General features: G+C 41.5%; 1 protein-coding gene across 2 annotated transcripts in view; it reads left to right on the top strand.

The window, feature by feature from the left end:
- Window positions 1-17175, top strand: part of GRIN3A (glutamate ionotropic receptor NMDA type subunit 3A) — a 91345-nt gene extending 74170 nt beyond the window's left edge. The window contains exons 6-10 of one of the 2 annotated variants that reach the window (XM_064140609.1): window positions 1462-1613; window positions 11409-11573; window positions 12310-12383; window positions 12697-12780; window positions 15756-17175. In XM_064140609.1, the coding sequence (XP_063996679.1) occupies window positions 1462-1613; window positions 11409-11573; window positions 12310-12383; window positions 12697-12780; window positions 15756-16092 (812 nt within the window). In that variant the 3' untranslated portion in view covers window positions 16093-17175. The remainder of the gene's footprint in view (window positions 1-1461; window positions 1614-11408; window positions 11574-12309; window positions 12384-12696; window positions 12781-15755) is intronic. The other variant, XM_064140608.1, reaches the window with a different exon arrangement.
- The last annotated feature ends 179 nt before the right edge of the window (window positions 17176-17354 follow it).

The following is a 17354-nucleotide window of genomic DNA, read 5'->3' as shown; positions in this document are numbered from 1 at the left end:
TGTGCAGCCGCATTTTATTCCTCCATGTGTATGCAACTTGATCAACCTTCCATTTCAGAAAGGTCAGCTCTGCTGAAGCTTCCACAGCTTTGAATCAAGTAAAGTAAATTGCAAACAGAAAAAAACCAACCCAAACTGCATGGTTTTGCATAAATGGACTTCATGTCACCTAATTATCAAACACCCAAATGCACGTGAAGTATTCGTGAACTCTAGCTATGCCTTCTCTGAAACCATTTCTTTAATGTTAGAAAATATATTCACGTGGAAATACAGGCACAGTCTACAAAACTCAGCTGGGAGGGAGGCCACTGTGGTGAATGGATGTGTATCACCACATCACTCTGCATCACTGAAATTCAGGCCGCTGTGCTGGCAAATGTACCACGCAGGTACATGTATAGGTTTTGGGATTGTTTGGGTTTTGGTTTTGTTTGGTTGTTTTGGGGTTTTTTTTGTGGTTTTGGTTTTTTTTCATTCTTTCTATGTTTTGTTCTAGTGTTGTGCCTTTTTTTTTTGAGAGAGGGTCTGAAATTCTGAATTATGAACTGAAAAAAACCAACAACCCAAAACCCCAAAAAACAACCAAATTAAAAAAAAAAAAAAACACAGTTCACAGTGGACTAGAAAGGAATCTCTGCATGACATCTGGCAAGCATCTCTACATGCAAGTACACACCTTTCAGGCAGGAATTTATCTTTTCCTAAAGTCAAAACCCCAAATTCTGCAAATGAAAGACCATATTTGCAGTTACTGAATCTGTTGCCACTTTACGCTAAGTCCTTTACCAGCATTTTAATGTAGTAAAAGACAACACAATGGCTAAAATACTTACTTATTACTATCTGACAGCCCATGTCACTGCCAGAGCAGAACTACAGAAATTGAAAGCACAGCTTTTGGGCTTTAAATTGCTGTGTGACAACAGTAAAGCTTTTTCCCATATATACATTTACATGCATGGAGCTCATCATCAGAAAATACATGAGAATACATGCCACAACTGACACCACAGTCATGTCCACTGACCTAAAAGTGTAAAGAGATCACAGAGTGGTTTACTTGGCATTAAGGCACTTTCTTGATAAAACTAAGTCAAAAAGAAGAACTCTTAGCAAGGAGATGCAAAAGACTGTATTTCTAGGGCTTGTACAAAGTTATTCATCTATCGGTACCTCCATCTTAAGTAAGATATGTCCCAGTTTTACATATTTGCTTTGTGGCATTAATAATTTTGAATTTGCATGTCCAGATTGATTTGTACTCTTTGTTTTTCACATCAAAAAGTCTCATCTCAACAGTATCAGATTGCAGTAAGCCAGCATCCAGATTTGAGCTAGCTTGCTGAAGCAGAATATCAGGGTGATCTGCCACTCTGGCAGCTGATAGCTGAAATGAACATATTTTAGCAACAAAGTAAACAAGTCAGAGAGAGATGATTGTATTGTTTTTCCTTCTAGGATATGGTATTGGTCTTCCCCCCAACTCTCCTCTCACCTCAAACATCTCTGAACTGATAAGCCAATACAAGTCTCATGGTTTCATGGATGTTCTGCATGACAAATGGTACAAAGTCGTTCCATGTGGGAAAAGAAGCTTTGCTGTCACAGAGGTAAGCAGTGACCTTGGATCACATGAAGGAAAATTTGCTCAAGTTATCGGTGTGCAGTAGACATGCACATGTGATAGAGATGGGCTGCAGCTGAAGGGAAAGCATTACTCTTCAAAAGAAAGAGAGGCTAAGCCCAACAGCTCTCAGAGCACAAGGAGAATATCAGCAAGGCTGTGCTGCTAAGTTAGGCATGCAGTGTGTGCATCAGAGAGCACTTCTGGAAACAGATGGGCATGTAACATAGCACTGAAAAAAAAAGTGGTCTGGCACACCACAACAAATCTAATTCCACTCAATTATGTGTATCACCATCTACAGGTGATGGTCCATCTCACATGGGAGTGATAGCTGAAAAAGCTGAGAGTAACGCCAAGAAGAGCAAAAGAAAGTGGAAATTCAATGCATGCCAGATTTCTAATATAACCCAAATCACTTCCTAGCATGGTGGCAGCTGCTTGTACCCAAGATAAGACTTCAGCCTCGAAATGGTCCACTAAAATACCATGTTAAGTACAGGAGAGAAGTAGGTCTTAATGTCATAAGTAGATCCTTAGGAAAGGGAAGTAAATCTCCATGGGTTTATGTTCTGATATCAAATCAGGTGAGTTATGCTACCTTGTGTCAGCTGAAGATGTAGGCCATTATTTATGAGAAAAAGACCCTTATCAGAATAGCAGTTTTTCATCAAATGCCCTAGGCTGTCAAATAAAAAACAAACAAGAAAAAGTACTGAGGAATCAAAAAACCCAGCATGCCTGAAGCTTAAAGCATACATATTTAGCTCTAGAGCCTCAAAAATATGCATTATATTCTCACTAGTACAGAACACATAGCTGGAATTATGATATCTCCTCGTCAGAGATTGCAGCCCTACACATTCTCCATGGAGGTGGCAGCATGGCCGTTTTCCCTGGAAGAGAAGCCCATTTTCTTAGGGCGCTGACTCACACTCTCTAATGGTTGCCTTAGCATCCTGTCTACACACTTCTGACTAAATCGATCAAAAACTAGCACAGTTTAGAGGTAAGACAAAGAAAGAATTTGTCGTTCTTTCATATGTAGATTGCTGGGGTATTTCTAGATGTGTCACAAATGAAATAAATATTTTCATATCAGTCATAGAAGAAATACAGTTTATTTGTATTCAGCTTACTCTGTTTCTTCTGTTGTTTGACTCCGTGCAGTCAGTCGCAGTAACATTACAGAGATTCACTGAAGCGTGGACAGTGTTCAGCACAGAAGCAGATAATTCATTTTCAAAACAATCTCAGCTTCTAAGTGGGTATTTATTCACATTGATAGCATACAAAACTAGGACCCAGCAATTGCCTGTGGATAGCTAGAGTAAGGCTTTGTACTTTTCCATGTCTTTTTGATGAATTTGGCCTGTGACACACTGTGCCTGTTGACCAAGAGTAATGACCCCAAAATGGGAATATACGTAGGTGAACTATTGATCAGTGCAGCCTTTAAATGGAAGAATTATCCATCTGCCTTCTTTGTCGTCACCTCTTTAGGTGGTACCTGATTCTTACACACCTGCCACTCCTGCCCAGAGAGGTTAATTTTGTGTGGATTTGTTTTGTGATTCATCTTCCTACTCACCATTTTTTTCTAATCTTACTCTAGGAAATTGTACATCCTGTGGCAGACCTCACCAGTAGACCTTTCCATTTCTCTCAGCAGCACTTTGCTCATTCCAAATTGTGTTTGAAAACAAAGTTGTCTTGGAAAGGTATGATCCAGACTAGAGCTGGGAAATTTGCAGTGACTTTTCAAGATGAGAAACCAAATAGAGATGAGTTTGAAAAGTGTAGGGGTCAGTAGGGCTTCACTCCACTGTTTTGTGTGAACCTCTTCAGCAAAAGCACTTGCCCTTAGGCATCTTAGCCGAACACTCATTCAGCCTTTCATGGAGACTGCAGCTAATTCAAAGTTGCAGTGAATTACTGCAGTGAACTGCATCTTGCCCTCTCCACCACATGTAATTGTTGGTAGCAGTGGTCATGCTGATTGCTAGTCCCTAGCAATACCACTTGAGTACTCTTGATTTAAAATTGTCATAGTCTGGTCTGAGAGGAACATTTTTGCTGTAAATTTGCTAAGTCCCTGCTGAGGGCAGAGCATAGTACAGGAGGGAAGTGGAGCTGGCAAGGTTTTTATCTGGACATATAACATCTGGACCTAATCAATGTCATTTGTTTTCAGTGTGCATACAATACACTTGGCCCATCCTCTACCCTATTGTTACTCTCATTAGTGGCACTTCAGCAGGAGCCAGGCTCCTAGGACATCTCAGCTTAGCAGAGACAAAAATTCTTTCTTTCTGCAGTATTTTTGGGAATCAAAATACAGTGAACTGGCAACTTTTCAGCTTCCTCCTCATGGCAGTGCAACAGCTACAACACTGAGCCGCTATGACAGCAGGCAGGGTGGATGGCCTGAACTGGCAAGTTGCCTGTCACTTTGCAGTGGTTTTGACTTTTCAGACCAGGCAGTTCCATTTAAACATAAGGAAGAACTTTCCTTTGAGGGCAACAGAGCACTAGAACAGACTGCCCAGAGAGACTATGGAGTCTTCTTTGGAGACTTTCGGAACCCTACTGGACAAATTCCTTTGCAACCTGCAGTGAGATTGGACTAAATGATCTCCAGAAATCCCTTCCAGCCCCTACCATTCTGTGATTCTGTGATGATCAGGATAGGGTGTGGAAGAGATCATCTGGCACACTGTGGTGTCTCAAGACAGTATGAAAAAGAAGGGCCACTGGTCTTCTGGGGAGCAGTCAGGCTTTGGGAAAGGATCATAGAATGGTTTAGGTTGGAAGACATCTCAAAGATCATCTAGTTCCAACACCCCACCATAGGCAGGGACACTTCCCACTAGAAGGAGGTTGCTCAAGGCCTCATCTAACCTAGTCTTGAACACTTCTAGGGGGGGGAGCATCCACAGTCTCCCTGGACAACCTGTTCCACTGTGTCACCACTCTCACTGTAAAGCATTTCTTCCTAACATCCAGTTTAAATCTCCCCTCTGCCAGTTTAAGCCCATTACTCCTCATCCTGTCATTGTAAGACCTTGTAAATAGTCCTTCCCCAGCCTTCCTGTAGGCTCACTTCAGATACTGGAAGGCCATTACAAGGTCTCCTTGAAGCCTTCTCTTCTCCAGGCTGAAGAGCCTCAACTCTCCTAGGCTGTCCTCATAGCAGAGCTGCTCCAGCCCTCTGAGCACCTTTGTGGCATTCCTCTGGACTCACTCCAACAGTTTGATGTCCTTCTTGTGTTGGGGGGCTCCAGAACAACTGCACTCCAAGTGAGGTCTGACGAGAGTAAAGAGGAGAATCTCCTCCCTTGCCGTGCTGGCCACCCTTCTCTTGATGCAGTCCATAACTGTGTGCAGACTGCTTTGTAGCTTTTAGTCAACACTTCAGAAAGCATTGTTGAAACCATATCTCACACTCGCTTGGGATGCTTGAGTATTCCCTGTTCACAGCTATCACAGGATGAGTGAACTTCAAGACTGACTTGCACATATTCTGGCAGTTTAGTCAGGTAACATCCAATATATTGAATACAAAAAATTGCACATTGTTACAACATGATATCCCAACTATCAATATCAACAACTTATTGATACTTCACACCAACAGTATCCAGCCTGACATCTGCAACAATATATGCAAACACACAGACAACACCAGCCCAAAGTAAACTCTCTTACTACAGACTCCCTGCGTTTCCTTCACAGCTGGTGACACTAGGAAAGGTGTGGTGACATGCACTGCCTGTCAGAGCCTAATCAGGAGATCCGTGGTGCTAGTGGTGAGATTAGTCACTGACCATGGGCTTCCACCTGTTCCAGATCTGGCACACAACAAAGAAAATTCATCCTCACTTATCATTGGTGAGATGCATTAATAGCTCATCTCTGGAGTCTTTGAAGTAACTTGTTCAGATATGACCTGCCATAGCTTGTGCCCAAACTGGTGATCTTTGGCCTCAGCAGTCACCCAGGATGCATGGTGCCTCGTTCGTCTTGCTATGATTTTATCCAGTTATCATTCAGCAAATTGTGCCTTTCTGCTCTGGGTTTTTTCTAGTCTACTTAAAAGTCAAGAGTTAGTTTATTTTGTTGTTACTCCAATCACCTGGCAACACAACAGTCAGTTTTTCAGTCATTACCTTGAAGCTCTGGCCTCTGTGTTTGTCTCTTATACACTGCAGGCTCAAGGGAAGGCCACTCCACACAGGGAAGATATGGCCCTGTGCTTATAAATAAAAGCTGCCCATAAGTCACTTTTTATGGTACCTTATTACCAGTACATGAAGAACAAACACTAAGAACAGGAAAAAAAGATTTTACTGCCCAGACAGTTTGCTAAGTCTGCATGTATGCTGCCTGAGGAGGAGACACGATCCTCGACTACTGGAGGACTGGGAACATTTTGAAGAAGGATATTACAGAATGGTAAACATTTCCATTCTCAAGGAGTTGTGTCAGTGCTGGAAGAGCCAGTGGCATCTGGGCTTGCTTTGAGGGAAAAAAGTACTTCCCACAATGGCCCTGAAGAAAAGACTGCATGGATTTTGAGTCTGACAACAGAGTCAGGAGAAACACATCTTGAGTCTCCTGGAAATGAGTAACAGATTTAGATTGACCTCCTGAAACTGGAATTAGACAACAGTTCACTGTCTGAGGAGGCAAAGCTGTTGTTCCCAGTTTGCCAGCCTGTAGTATCACAGAAGCAAACATCTTCTCAGAACCTAATTTCAGGTGATACTTGTATTGTTTTTCTGCCCACTACAGACACAGGGCTGGGAAGATGGATGAGTTGGGAGAGAAAGATTTATTACAGAAGAGAGGATTTTTCCAGACCTGTGCAAAAAAACTCACAACAAGAAAGGAAAGGAACTTGTCTTGCTATTGTAAGATGATGATTTACAGTATCTTAAAGTTTAGTACTTGAAACTCTAAAGCAGTGTTTACCAGTCTTTGCTAAGGATAATCTCCCTAAAGATATTAAATAAGTATTATGTCAATGCTGCCACTTCTTTGAGAACACAGAAAGCTATGAGAAGAAATAATGAATAAATAGAATAAATAAGTAGTCTAAATAAATAACCAAATCTTTCTGCAGCAACAACAAGTGCCACAGTCTGGAGACTGGGACAAGTTTTAATACTCCTTAGTTACCTAAATACAAGCATTCAGCATCAGTTGCAGTTTGCAAACCTACTGAGATGCCCAAATAAGTCAGAAGGCTGCTTTTCATATCCATTTATCCCTAGTAAAGCTCTAAATAATTCCTTCTTCATAGATGAAGTGCAAAATTTCAATTTCTGATCTCAACAAAGCTTTTTAAAATCCTCAAAGGGGAAATGCTATCAAAAAAAGTCTTGGTTACTATTAGAGCTAATAGACACATAATATCCCTGTTTAATGCTTGGGTTCAGCACTGTGTAACACCAATACCTGTGCTGTGCTTGCCAACCTAAAAAGTATCCACAAAAATCTTTAGAGGCTTCTAAAAAGTCAAAGCTGCACCACAGGCGCATTTGATGGCTTATTTGTTTCTCTCAGTACAACCAGGGAGTAAAGCCCATAAAATCCAGTGATGGAATCACTAAATGCTGGAATTTGATTCTGCTTCCTCCTTCAAAGAGAACATAAACATCACGTTTTCTTCTCTGCAAACCCTGCCTTCTATCCAGGGTCCAAATAAGGAGCCTCTAACTACAAAGGAGACAGCGGAAAACATTTAGGTAGGAATTGCAGATATGGGTTGATAAATCAGAAAAGTCTCTAAGGAAAAACAAGTAGATACCTCCACTTCTATTCCTCTATTTGTTGTGTTTCAACGCCTGACAATTTCCCAATTTGCAAACGGCAGATAACTGAGATGCCGTTGCCAGTGTAGTGCTTATCACTCAATAGCGGTAACTGACACAGCACTGAGTATGGTTGCTTACTGCTTCAGACCCACCACATGAGCACAATAGAGATCCTTCTCCTAAAATACAGGGAGCTGCCTCCTGAATTTACCATGACAAAGTTGGAACAAAGTCTGTACTTTTTTATGCTGGTTTAAGAAACACACCACTTTATGAGGAAAAGGGAAAAGGAAAAAAGAAAGGGGAAAAAAGTAGGTAAGAGTTATCAGTTGATTCTTCTGTGCCAGTAAAGACCTGACTCACACACCAGAATCCTACCACTTCAGCAGAAAAGAAAGCAGTGATACAGAGAATCCAGTTCATCACTGTTTTTTACAAATATATTATATGTATGCACCTACAATTACATACACATATATATATATATATAAACTGTAAAATAAGTAACAGGACTTGATGCTGTGATACTGATTTGCATGAAGCTGTGAAAATGAGATGTGCCTCTATTAGTTTGTTTTGTTATTTAACGTGTGTATGTCTATGGTAATTATGAACAAACAATAAACTGCCTTTTTATAATAGTACATAAATGTGCTGATAGTGCTATAAATAATGACGCTACACACTGCAAGAAACACTGTGCTAATTATTTCTCCCCTACATCATTTCTCCACTTGATGTAGTCTCAAAAATTTCCCACTACTGTGCAGCTTTTATCAGGTAGCTATTTCAGTGCACTACCTTCTTTATTCCTAGATGAAATATTATCAGTGCTTTGTTTTGGCATTTCCTTTCCTAGGAAAAGATGTCTTGTTTGGGACAATTTCAAAAGCTATCCATTACAAGTGAAAAACACATCTGAGATGCCAGTGCTGGAAATTCTTTCACCTAGTTCCAGGGTATAAAACTGTTCTGCAGAGCTGACCCTCATCAGCATAAATCAGAGCAGCTTTACTGAAGACAAGGGAGTTATTTTTCTTTTGTGGAGCTGGCCAGGTGCTCTCTCTGCAGTAGTACTGGAGAGGCACCAGAAAGCAGCCCCAGGCTGCAGGAGATATCTCTTGCATGCAGGAATACCCACTGCAATTGCCACTGTGTCTCTTTTTTTTAGTTATTATTTTGAATAGCTAAAATTCTATCATTGCATTAAACCTAATTCCTATTCTCAAAGCAATATAAATGCTTTCTACCATACAGCAACCAAACGCTGCTAGACTGAGCCTCCCTACTGATCTCCCCTTACCTTTTGTTTTAATTCTCAAATAGCTAAGCAAAATTCAGCTAAGCTGATTCACTGGTTCACACAACTGAGGGAGCTGATGGCAATGCCTACTCATAGACTTATTCTATATGGCACCAAAGAGCAATAGCCTGGGAGCATATGTATTTACAGATGTGTTCTTCATAGAATCACAGAATCATTCAGGTTGGAAAAGATACTTGGGATCATCAAGTCCAACCATTAACCCTACTGTACAAAGTTCACCCATAAACCATATCCCCAAGCATCTAAACAGCCTTTAAACACATCCAGGGTTGGTAACCTGACCACCTCCCTGGACAGCCCATTCCACTGCCTGACCACTCTTTCTGTGAAAAAATGTTTCCTAATGTCCAGTCTAAACCCACTCTGCTGCAATTTGAGGACATTCTCTCTTTTTTTATCACCTATTACCTGTAAGAAGAGACCAACACCAAGCTCTCCACAGCATCCTTTCAGGTATTTGTAAGAGTGCAATGAGGTCTCCCCTTAGCCTCCTCTTTTTCAAACTGGACAGCTCCAGCTCTTTCCGTTGCTCTCCAAGCCCTTCCTCAGCTTTAGTTGACTGAGAAAATCTGTTCAATGTATTTTTGCATCTACTGCTTACATCACAAAGTAAGTTGTTTTGTACTTGCCCTTGAACATTCTTTTCAGGAAGCACATGATGTGCATTAATGCTTCTTGGAGAAGCACCAAAAGCCCTTTTAACCAGTATGTCCAGCTCAGACAGCTAGAAGTCTTTTTGCTTCTTACGGATACTTAATATATGCTGAATTCAGAGATGGGCCACACTGAGGTCTTGGTTCTAAAGATCTCTGAGAAAAAGGTCAGAGATGGAGTTTCATTCTGCTTTTATCCTACATGGCTTCACTGGTAATTAAAAGAAGCAAACCAAGAAACACAGACATCCAATCAAACACTTTGGGTTTTGAGCAGTTTAAAGCACTGCCACCTGTGAATTTTGTGTCAGCCACCTGTTCTAACTGGAAGGACAAAGTAGGTTTCTCCAACAAGAAATTATAATGCTGAGAAAGAAGTTGTGCTTCAAGTTTGCTTCAAGCACAACTCTATGCATCAGAATGCCCCTGTGCCAAGACTTGACACTCTTCTATCCTGGTGTTGTGGTGTCCCACCTTCCTTTCCAGGCTTCAGTAACTTTCTTTAGAAATTGCTTTTACACCTGCATTATGCCTTTCAACACCCTTTAAGAGTTTATTCACTGGTACAAAAATTCTCTTCCCATAAATCCTGCTTAATGTGTTTGAGGGCAAGCAGGTTTATTTTGGCAGAGAACCTCTAAAATCATAGTTGATTGCTAGAGCCACATGCAAAAGTTCTCACTCTGATAGATTGCTGAAGGCCTATTCTTGTTACAGATCTGTGATATGTTTTCTCATATCATTATGTTTTAAAGAATGGAAATTAAACATGAAAACCAGAAGGCAGAAATACTATTCATCATTGTCCAACGAAAGTACACAAAGGGACTTCTAAGCCTTCAATGCACTTCATCACTCATCATTTCAAACATACTGTGATTTATCTTTCAACTAGATCCAGTTTCTTTTCTGGATTGCAGAGCTATATTCATAACTGGGCATAATCTCCACCAATACACACTCAGCAAATTAACAACAAACTGAAGCAATACACAGGTCAATTATCCAGGATGAAAGCATCCCAGATACTGTCTCCTGACATGCAGCTGTACTCAAGCAATTTGCCCCCCACCCCCACATGGGGAATAGCATTCTTTAATAGAAAGGCAAAAGCAGAACTTGTATTCCTGGAAATATTTCCAAAGTAGTCTGTGGACAGGAATTGTTATTAGCAATAGTTTTATCTCTTGATACACTCATGAGTTCTGGATGCATGAAAAATAAAGTTGCAAAGATTATACACAACATGCAAACCTAACCCACCCATTGAAGAGCGTTTGTAGTAGAGATTGCTGTTGCATGTGATTAGTGCCAGTAAGAGACTGAAGGTCTCCCTACCCTACATGAAAAGGTGATTTGGCAGAACAAAGTGAGAGCATTCCTTTTTTTCATAATTGCAGTTTTGGATTCCTAACAGGCACAGTTTCAGTCCTGTTAACATAGGCAGTGGAGAGGTGCCATCTTTTTGATGGCTTTCCTCTATGACCTTCTGCCAAGAGTAAAGCACAAAACTATGAAGTTAATGGTAATCCCCAGAAAATATGAGCTATCAGGCTTAGGTCACTGCTGATGAAGACTTGCTCTGCATTTCATTGACTGTGTTCTGTCAAGCTGTATTTGCTTTTAGAAATGCAAAGACACCACAAGTACTGCATTCTCATACATGTTCATCACTTAATCTCGTTAGGGAAACAGTAGAAGAGAAAAAAAAATCTTGGTCTTTGGCTAATTCTCATTCTTGTGACAGGTCCTTTGCTCCACTTGAACTGGATGATCTTGGAGGTCTCTTCCAACCTGGTTAAGTCTATGATTCTACAAAGCTATCTACAGCACAGAAAGGCTTCGTTGTAAACAGTATCCAGACTGATCTGCAGCATCTCACCACCCAGAGCACATTTCCAAATTACAAAACAGATGTGTCTGTTAAAGTACACTAACAGCTTCCTTACTTCATTAATTTCCCCTTTTGGTTTTATTCACAGACACTTCAAATGGGAATCAAGCATTTTTCTGGGCTCTTCGTGATGTTGTGCATTGGGTTTGGCTTGTCCATTCTCACTACCATAGGGGAGCACATTGTGTACAGATTGGTCCTACCACGAATCAAGAAGAAGTCCAAGATGAAGTACTGGCTCCATACAAGTCAGGTAGGTATTTAGAAGGACCCTTGTGAAAGTCATGTGGCTGATTTGTAAGAAAGCCTGAACTAGAACAAGGTGTAAAATGTTGTAGGAGCATGAATGTTTGGTATTTTTATTGTCACACTAGCTCCTGGCATTTTAAGAGGCTTACTTAATGATGGAATGAGAAGCACAGAGGAAACAGTTAAAATACTCATGACTAAGAGCCTACAGAAGAGACCTTCCTATTTGCACTTGTAACCTTACAACTCTTTTGGACACCAGTGTTATTATTCTGAATGAACCCAAATACTTTATCTCACTGTTTGAAGTTCTCAAAATTTTGATGCATGCAGAAGGTGCTTCATTTTCCTAGCAAAAATAATGGTGTTTGCTCTAGAAGAAAAGTTTACCTGGCAGCAACAGGGACAAAAAAAGGAAGATTTCCCATTGTTTTAAGGCAGCGTAGTGAAAGAGATCTTTCAGAAAAGAATGCGACTCGCCGAGATCCGCTTTTGTTCTCAAGTTAATTCTAACGCCAAGCATTGTTTGCAAACTATTCATCAACCTTTCAGATTGCCTTTCCTTGGGAAACTCGGGGAAAATAAATTCGTTGTAATGACAAAGCACAGACATTGCTTATATCCTTGAATGTGCGAAATAATTTATGCTCAGGTCCATCATGCAAATCCCAAATTGTTTACCTATTTATGGAGCTATTTAATCTTGCCTTTACCACTTTATTTTCTTCTTTTTCCTCTAGAGATTACATCGTGCTCTGAACAGTTCATTTATTGAGGACAAATGCCAGCCTAAGACAAAACGAGTAGAAAAGAGGTAGGTAGTTTTGCATGGCTGAAAACCCAAACTGCAGGAATTGCTTTGAAGTGAAATATGTTGGATATCTCCTTATGGATCCAATACACCCCAAAAGAAGGAAATAAGACGGAATTGACAAGAGAGAGAGAGAAATGTATTCATTGTCTCTAAGAGAAAGTATTAAATCTAGATATTCCACTCTTTCAGGATTTTGTATACAGCTAATGAAAGTACTGCTATTCTAAAGGCTTTAGATACTTAATGACTCACATGCTACACTGTGCGTGACAGTGTATGTGTTAGAAACTTTTCCAGCTTTCTCATTTTTCAGAATGAGAAATAAGAAAGATCAGAAGAAAATACAGTCCTCTTTTCAGAAAACTTTGTCTCAAACAACTCTGTCTGGAGGAAAAAAGTAGGTAACAACCTTGCCTTGTTTTCATAGACTTTATACTCTGAAGATGAGATCATCTTACCTGTAGCTACCAAGAATGCAAGACATTTTATTAAAACTTCATATTTGCTCAGTAACTCAAAACTATTAGTGTTCTTTTAAGGGCACAGGCAGCAGTATTCTTTTTTTATAGCTATACTCAGCCACAGAAAAAAATATCTTCTAGACCATTGCTAGATATTTGGCATGACTAAAGTCCATGTATGTAAATGCATGTTGTGTTTAAGTTTGTCATTCCTGCACTAATGCAAGGAGTAAACAGCTATAAGCTTCTGAATTGCCTATGTACAAACAAATATATAAAAGTGCAAGCAATTTATTTCCTCCGTTCCTTCATCTGCTGCCCCACATAATCCACAGTGCAGTATCTCTTGCACACGGGGACTCTGCACTTTGAATCTTTCAACAGCAGTAGAACTAATTGCTGCAAAACTTCCTCATCCCACACCCTCAGCTACACACCTTCCTCACTAGGTGGTAGCATTCACATTTCCACAACCTGAGGCACTAACTCAGCAGGACAAAAAGCCTTGGTTAGGAGCTTGTTGTGGCAGACAGTGTCAAAGGCTTTGCTGAAGTCCAGGTAGACTACATCCACAGCCTTCCCCACATTCACCAGGTGGGTAACCTGATCATAAAAGGAGATCAGGTTGGTGAGACAGGACCTGCCCTTCCTAAACCCATGCTGGCTGGGCCTGATCCCTTGGCCATGCTGTAGGTGCTTTGTGATGGCACTCAAGATGACCTGTTCCATGCCCTTGCCTGGCACTGAGGTCAGGCTGACAGGTCTGTAGTTTTCTGGCTCCTCCTTCTTGTGTATGGGTATCACATTGGCCAGCTTCCAGTCTTTGGGGACCTCTCCAGTGAGCCAGGACTGCTGATAAATGATGGAGAGTGGCTTGGCCAGCTCATCTTCCAGCTCTCTCAGAAGCCTAAGATGGATCCCGTCTGGTCCCACGGACTTGTGAGGATCCAAGTGTCTCAGCAGGTCCCTTACTTCTTCCTCATGGATTAGAGGGGTATTATACTGGTCCCTGACTCCATCTGCCACTTCAGGAGTCCAGTTGTCCTGGAGACAACCTCTTCCACTATTGAAGATTGAGGCAAAGAAGGTGTTAAGCACCTCTGCCTTTTCCTCATCCTTTGTCACTATATTCCCCTCTCTATCTAACAAGGACTGGAGGTTGTCCTTGGCCCTTCTCTTGGCCATTAATATATTTATAGAAACATTTTTTATTCTCCTTAACAGCCGTGGCCAGCCTGAGCTCCAAATGGGCTTTTGCCTCTCTCATTTTTTTGCTACAAGACCTAGCAACATCCTTGAACTTCTCCTGGGACACCTCCCCTCTTTTCCAAAGGTGATACACTCTCTTTTTTATCTTTAATTCCTTTAGCAGCTCCCTGCCCATCCAGTCTGGCTGCCTCCCTTGTTGGTTCGTCCTCCGGCACAATGGCACAGCTGCGAGTTCTTTCTTGAAGTAGGTCCAACCTTCCTGGACCCCTTTGTTGTTAAGGGCTGTTTCCCAAGGAACTTTGAGAGTTAGTTCCTGATCTTGCATCCCTTTTGGGGGATTTACAGAATTGCATCACAAAACACACATCCAGTTTGGCACAAGGCTGGAGAGTCTCCCTGTCTTTCATTTTGAAATATGAGAATACTGCTGATCTACACAAAAATAGAAGATCTAATAACACGTGCCCTCTAGGATTTCCCTGAGCCCTCTGGAATGTGACTCAGGCTGGGGCTGGTGTTCCTGCATAAAGCCTCCCTTTTTCCTCTGTCATCCTAGCTCTTTCAAAACAGTCTTGAATACCACCTCCTCTAAAGACATTTTGAATTTCTAACTTCCTTCTCTGCAGACAGGTGAGAAAAGAATCTACTCCCAGCTCCAGAGGATGGTCATGAAACCAACTATTTTTTTTTTCTGTTACAAAAACTGTTTTCAGCAATCCCAAACTTTAAATGTTAATCCTCTTCCTTAACCTGCTGACTGTTATCTCACACTAGTAGATATTTTGTCCAAGGATACCCACAGAAGACCTCTGTAATGGGGGGGTTTATCCTGGCTTCATAGAATGAATGCACACGGCTTTACCCAAAAGGTAAAGCAGTTAGGAAAACTAAGCTCCTCGCTCACATCAGCAAACTGTGCTTCCTTATGTTCAAGTTGTGGAAGGGAGGCCTCAGGGTGCTCCTCTGTTTGGGAAGAAACTCTAGAAAATGCCCTGATTTGGGAGGGCTGCAGAGTGAAATTCCCAATAAAAGATGGAAAAGATTCTCTGGAATCAAAGTGCTTTGGAAAGACTTTTCCACAGGGAAACAGGAAACATTTGAAAAAGTTCCAAAATAAACTCAAAATTTCTTCCTCAACACAAAACTCCCCAAGTTCTGTTTGTTCTGCCAGGAAGCTTCCATATGCACCTGCATGGTGTTGATGGACCACTTATTCACATCCATTCCCCAAAGCACAAACAACTATGCAACAAGACCCCCTTCACCTCTACACACCAACTCTAGGCAGTCAGCCTCTTTCCTCCTCTGTGGGAGCGAATGCTGAAGCTAGCATTGAGAGCATAGAAAGGACTGGTGTTGTAATTAACTTAGGAGACTGCAACTACAAAGGCATTCAGAAAGCATTTGTGGAGGACACATGTTTTCCTGAACCAGGGTTGGGAAGACTGCAATTTCATAGCAAAAATGAAGTTTTGTGGAAGATGAGTTTTAGGTTTCTGATCTACTCTCTGCCATGGTTTAATCACAAAAATGCAGCCATTTTGTGTACATGATTTGTGCATCTCCAGAAAAATCGTTCCGGTGCTACGGGAGTATTTCGATGCCATTCATAACAGCAGCAGCGTATTTTCCCAGTAGGGTGGATGGCTGCATGCACACAAGGGCAGGCTCCATTTTTCTATTAACTCCAATCTTTGTTCAGGTCCCATGTAGGCAACAGCCAGCACGCTGTGTGGAATACAGCCCATCTGGGCAACTGTCACCGGAAAAAATACATCTGCACCGATGAAGGGCAAAACGAAGTGACAATCCGACAGCACCAAGACATCCCTCTGCCACAGGTGAAGAGAGAGGCTCCAGCTTCTTTAACGACCAATGGGAAAGCAGAGTCCCTGAATACTGCTAGGACCTCAGTGATGCAAGAGCTTACAGAGCTGGAGAAGCAGATTGAAATCATCAAGAAGGAGCTGCAGCTTGCCATGGACAGGAAATCAGAGCTGGAAGAGTATCAGAGGACAAACAGGACTGCAGAGCCCTAGGCCAGTGCACCCAGGCCCTCTCCCATTTTTTCCCCTTCCTCTGTAAAATTTGTAACACACTTTTTTTAATGCCAGAAAGAGGTGCAAAAATAAATCAGGCAATATGCTCTTCATGAGAGCAGAATTGCAGCAGCCCTCAACCACTGCCACCCTCCTGACTATTCCTAACAAGTTTCTCATTTTCCTGGCAAACATTTGCCATTTGCAAAGGACTGGAGAAACAAGGAGCACCCAAACACTGAGAGTTCCTGGTTTCTCCAGTTGACATTACAGTGAGATTTCCACTATTTTAGCCCTTTCTGTGCATTAATCAAAAAAAAAAAAAAAAAAAAAAAAAGAAAAAAAAAAAAAAAGGGGATATGTAAAAAAAGAGACATTTAAACTGCTCATTGGAAGCATGTTCTTTGTTGATATGTTTTTGTTGTGGTATCTATGGGTCTAGTCTTCGTTCATGCTAAGGCTCCTTGTGGTTGCCTCATTACACCAGGTGCTAGTTCTGTGTTGGCAAACCCTTCCCTCCTGGCACAGGCTGTGGTTTCACAAATTTTGGTGCCAATCCCAGTACACGGCATTCTCTCAGCTCTGTCAGCAAAAGCACAGATGTGGCTGCTCTGTGACAGTGATGAAGGAACTAAATCAGCTTAAAAATAACTTGTCAAAACCACCAAAGCACCACCTCTGTCTGCTTCTGAGCCCCAGTTTGGCTTCCACTCCCACCCAGAGAGAAGCCACGCAGACAGCTGCACTGGCAGATGTGAGGGGATGGGTTTGGAAAGCAAGAAGGAGAGGAGTGAATTATTTACCAGTGTGAACTTACTCCCCTAATATTACCTATATGGAGGTGGTAAGGTTCTTTTCCACAGCTGAACTAAGAGAGAGGGGTTCTAGTCCATGATTTATTCTGACACCAAGCTCCATCAGAGTCAAATGAAGTAAGTAAAGCCTCTTTGTGGACTAGGGCTCACCGTGAAAAATGCAAGTTGTGGTTTCAAAGGTAATGTAATGAATTGAGCTCCCTCCTGCCTGGATGATGAGGGGAAGGGTAAGCTGTTCAGCATCTGAATAAAGACCGCATCAACTCAACTGACTCTGTCATTTAAACAGGATTTCTATGTTGTTTTTTTTTAAACACTTTCCAACACATCCCATATTACAAAGAATATTTGTGACACGATGATCTCCCAGATATTTCACTGAAGTCACTTTTATTCTCCCTCTATCTTCAGCCATGTGGGTGAATTTTCCCAGGGGTAATGTTTTCA

This window comes from Pogoniulus pusillus, chromosome Z (assembly GCF_015220805.1).
Source record: "Pogoniulus pusillus isolate bPogPus1 chromosome Z, bPogPus1.pri, whole genome shotgun sequence".
In the NCBI taxonomy this organism is placed as follows: Eukaryota; Metazoa; Chordata; class Aves; order Piciformes; family Lybiidae; genus Pogoniulus; species Pogoniulus pusillus.
Note: the sequence above shows the minus strand (reverse complement) of the source record. Positions and strands in the feature narration are given on the sequence as shown.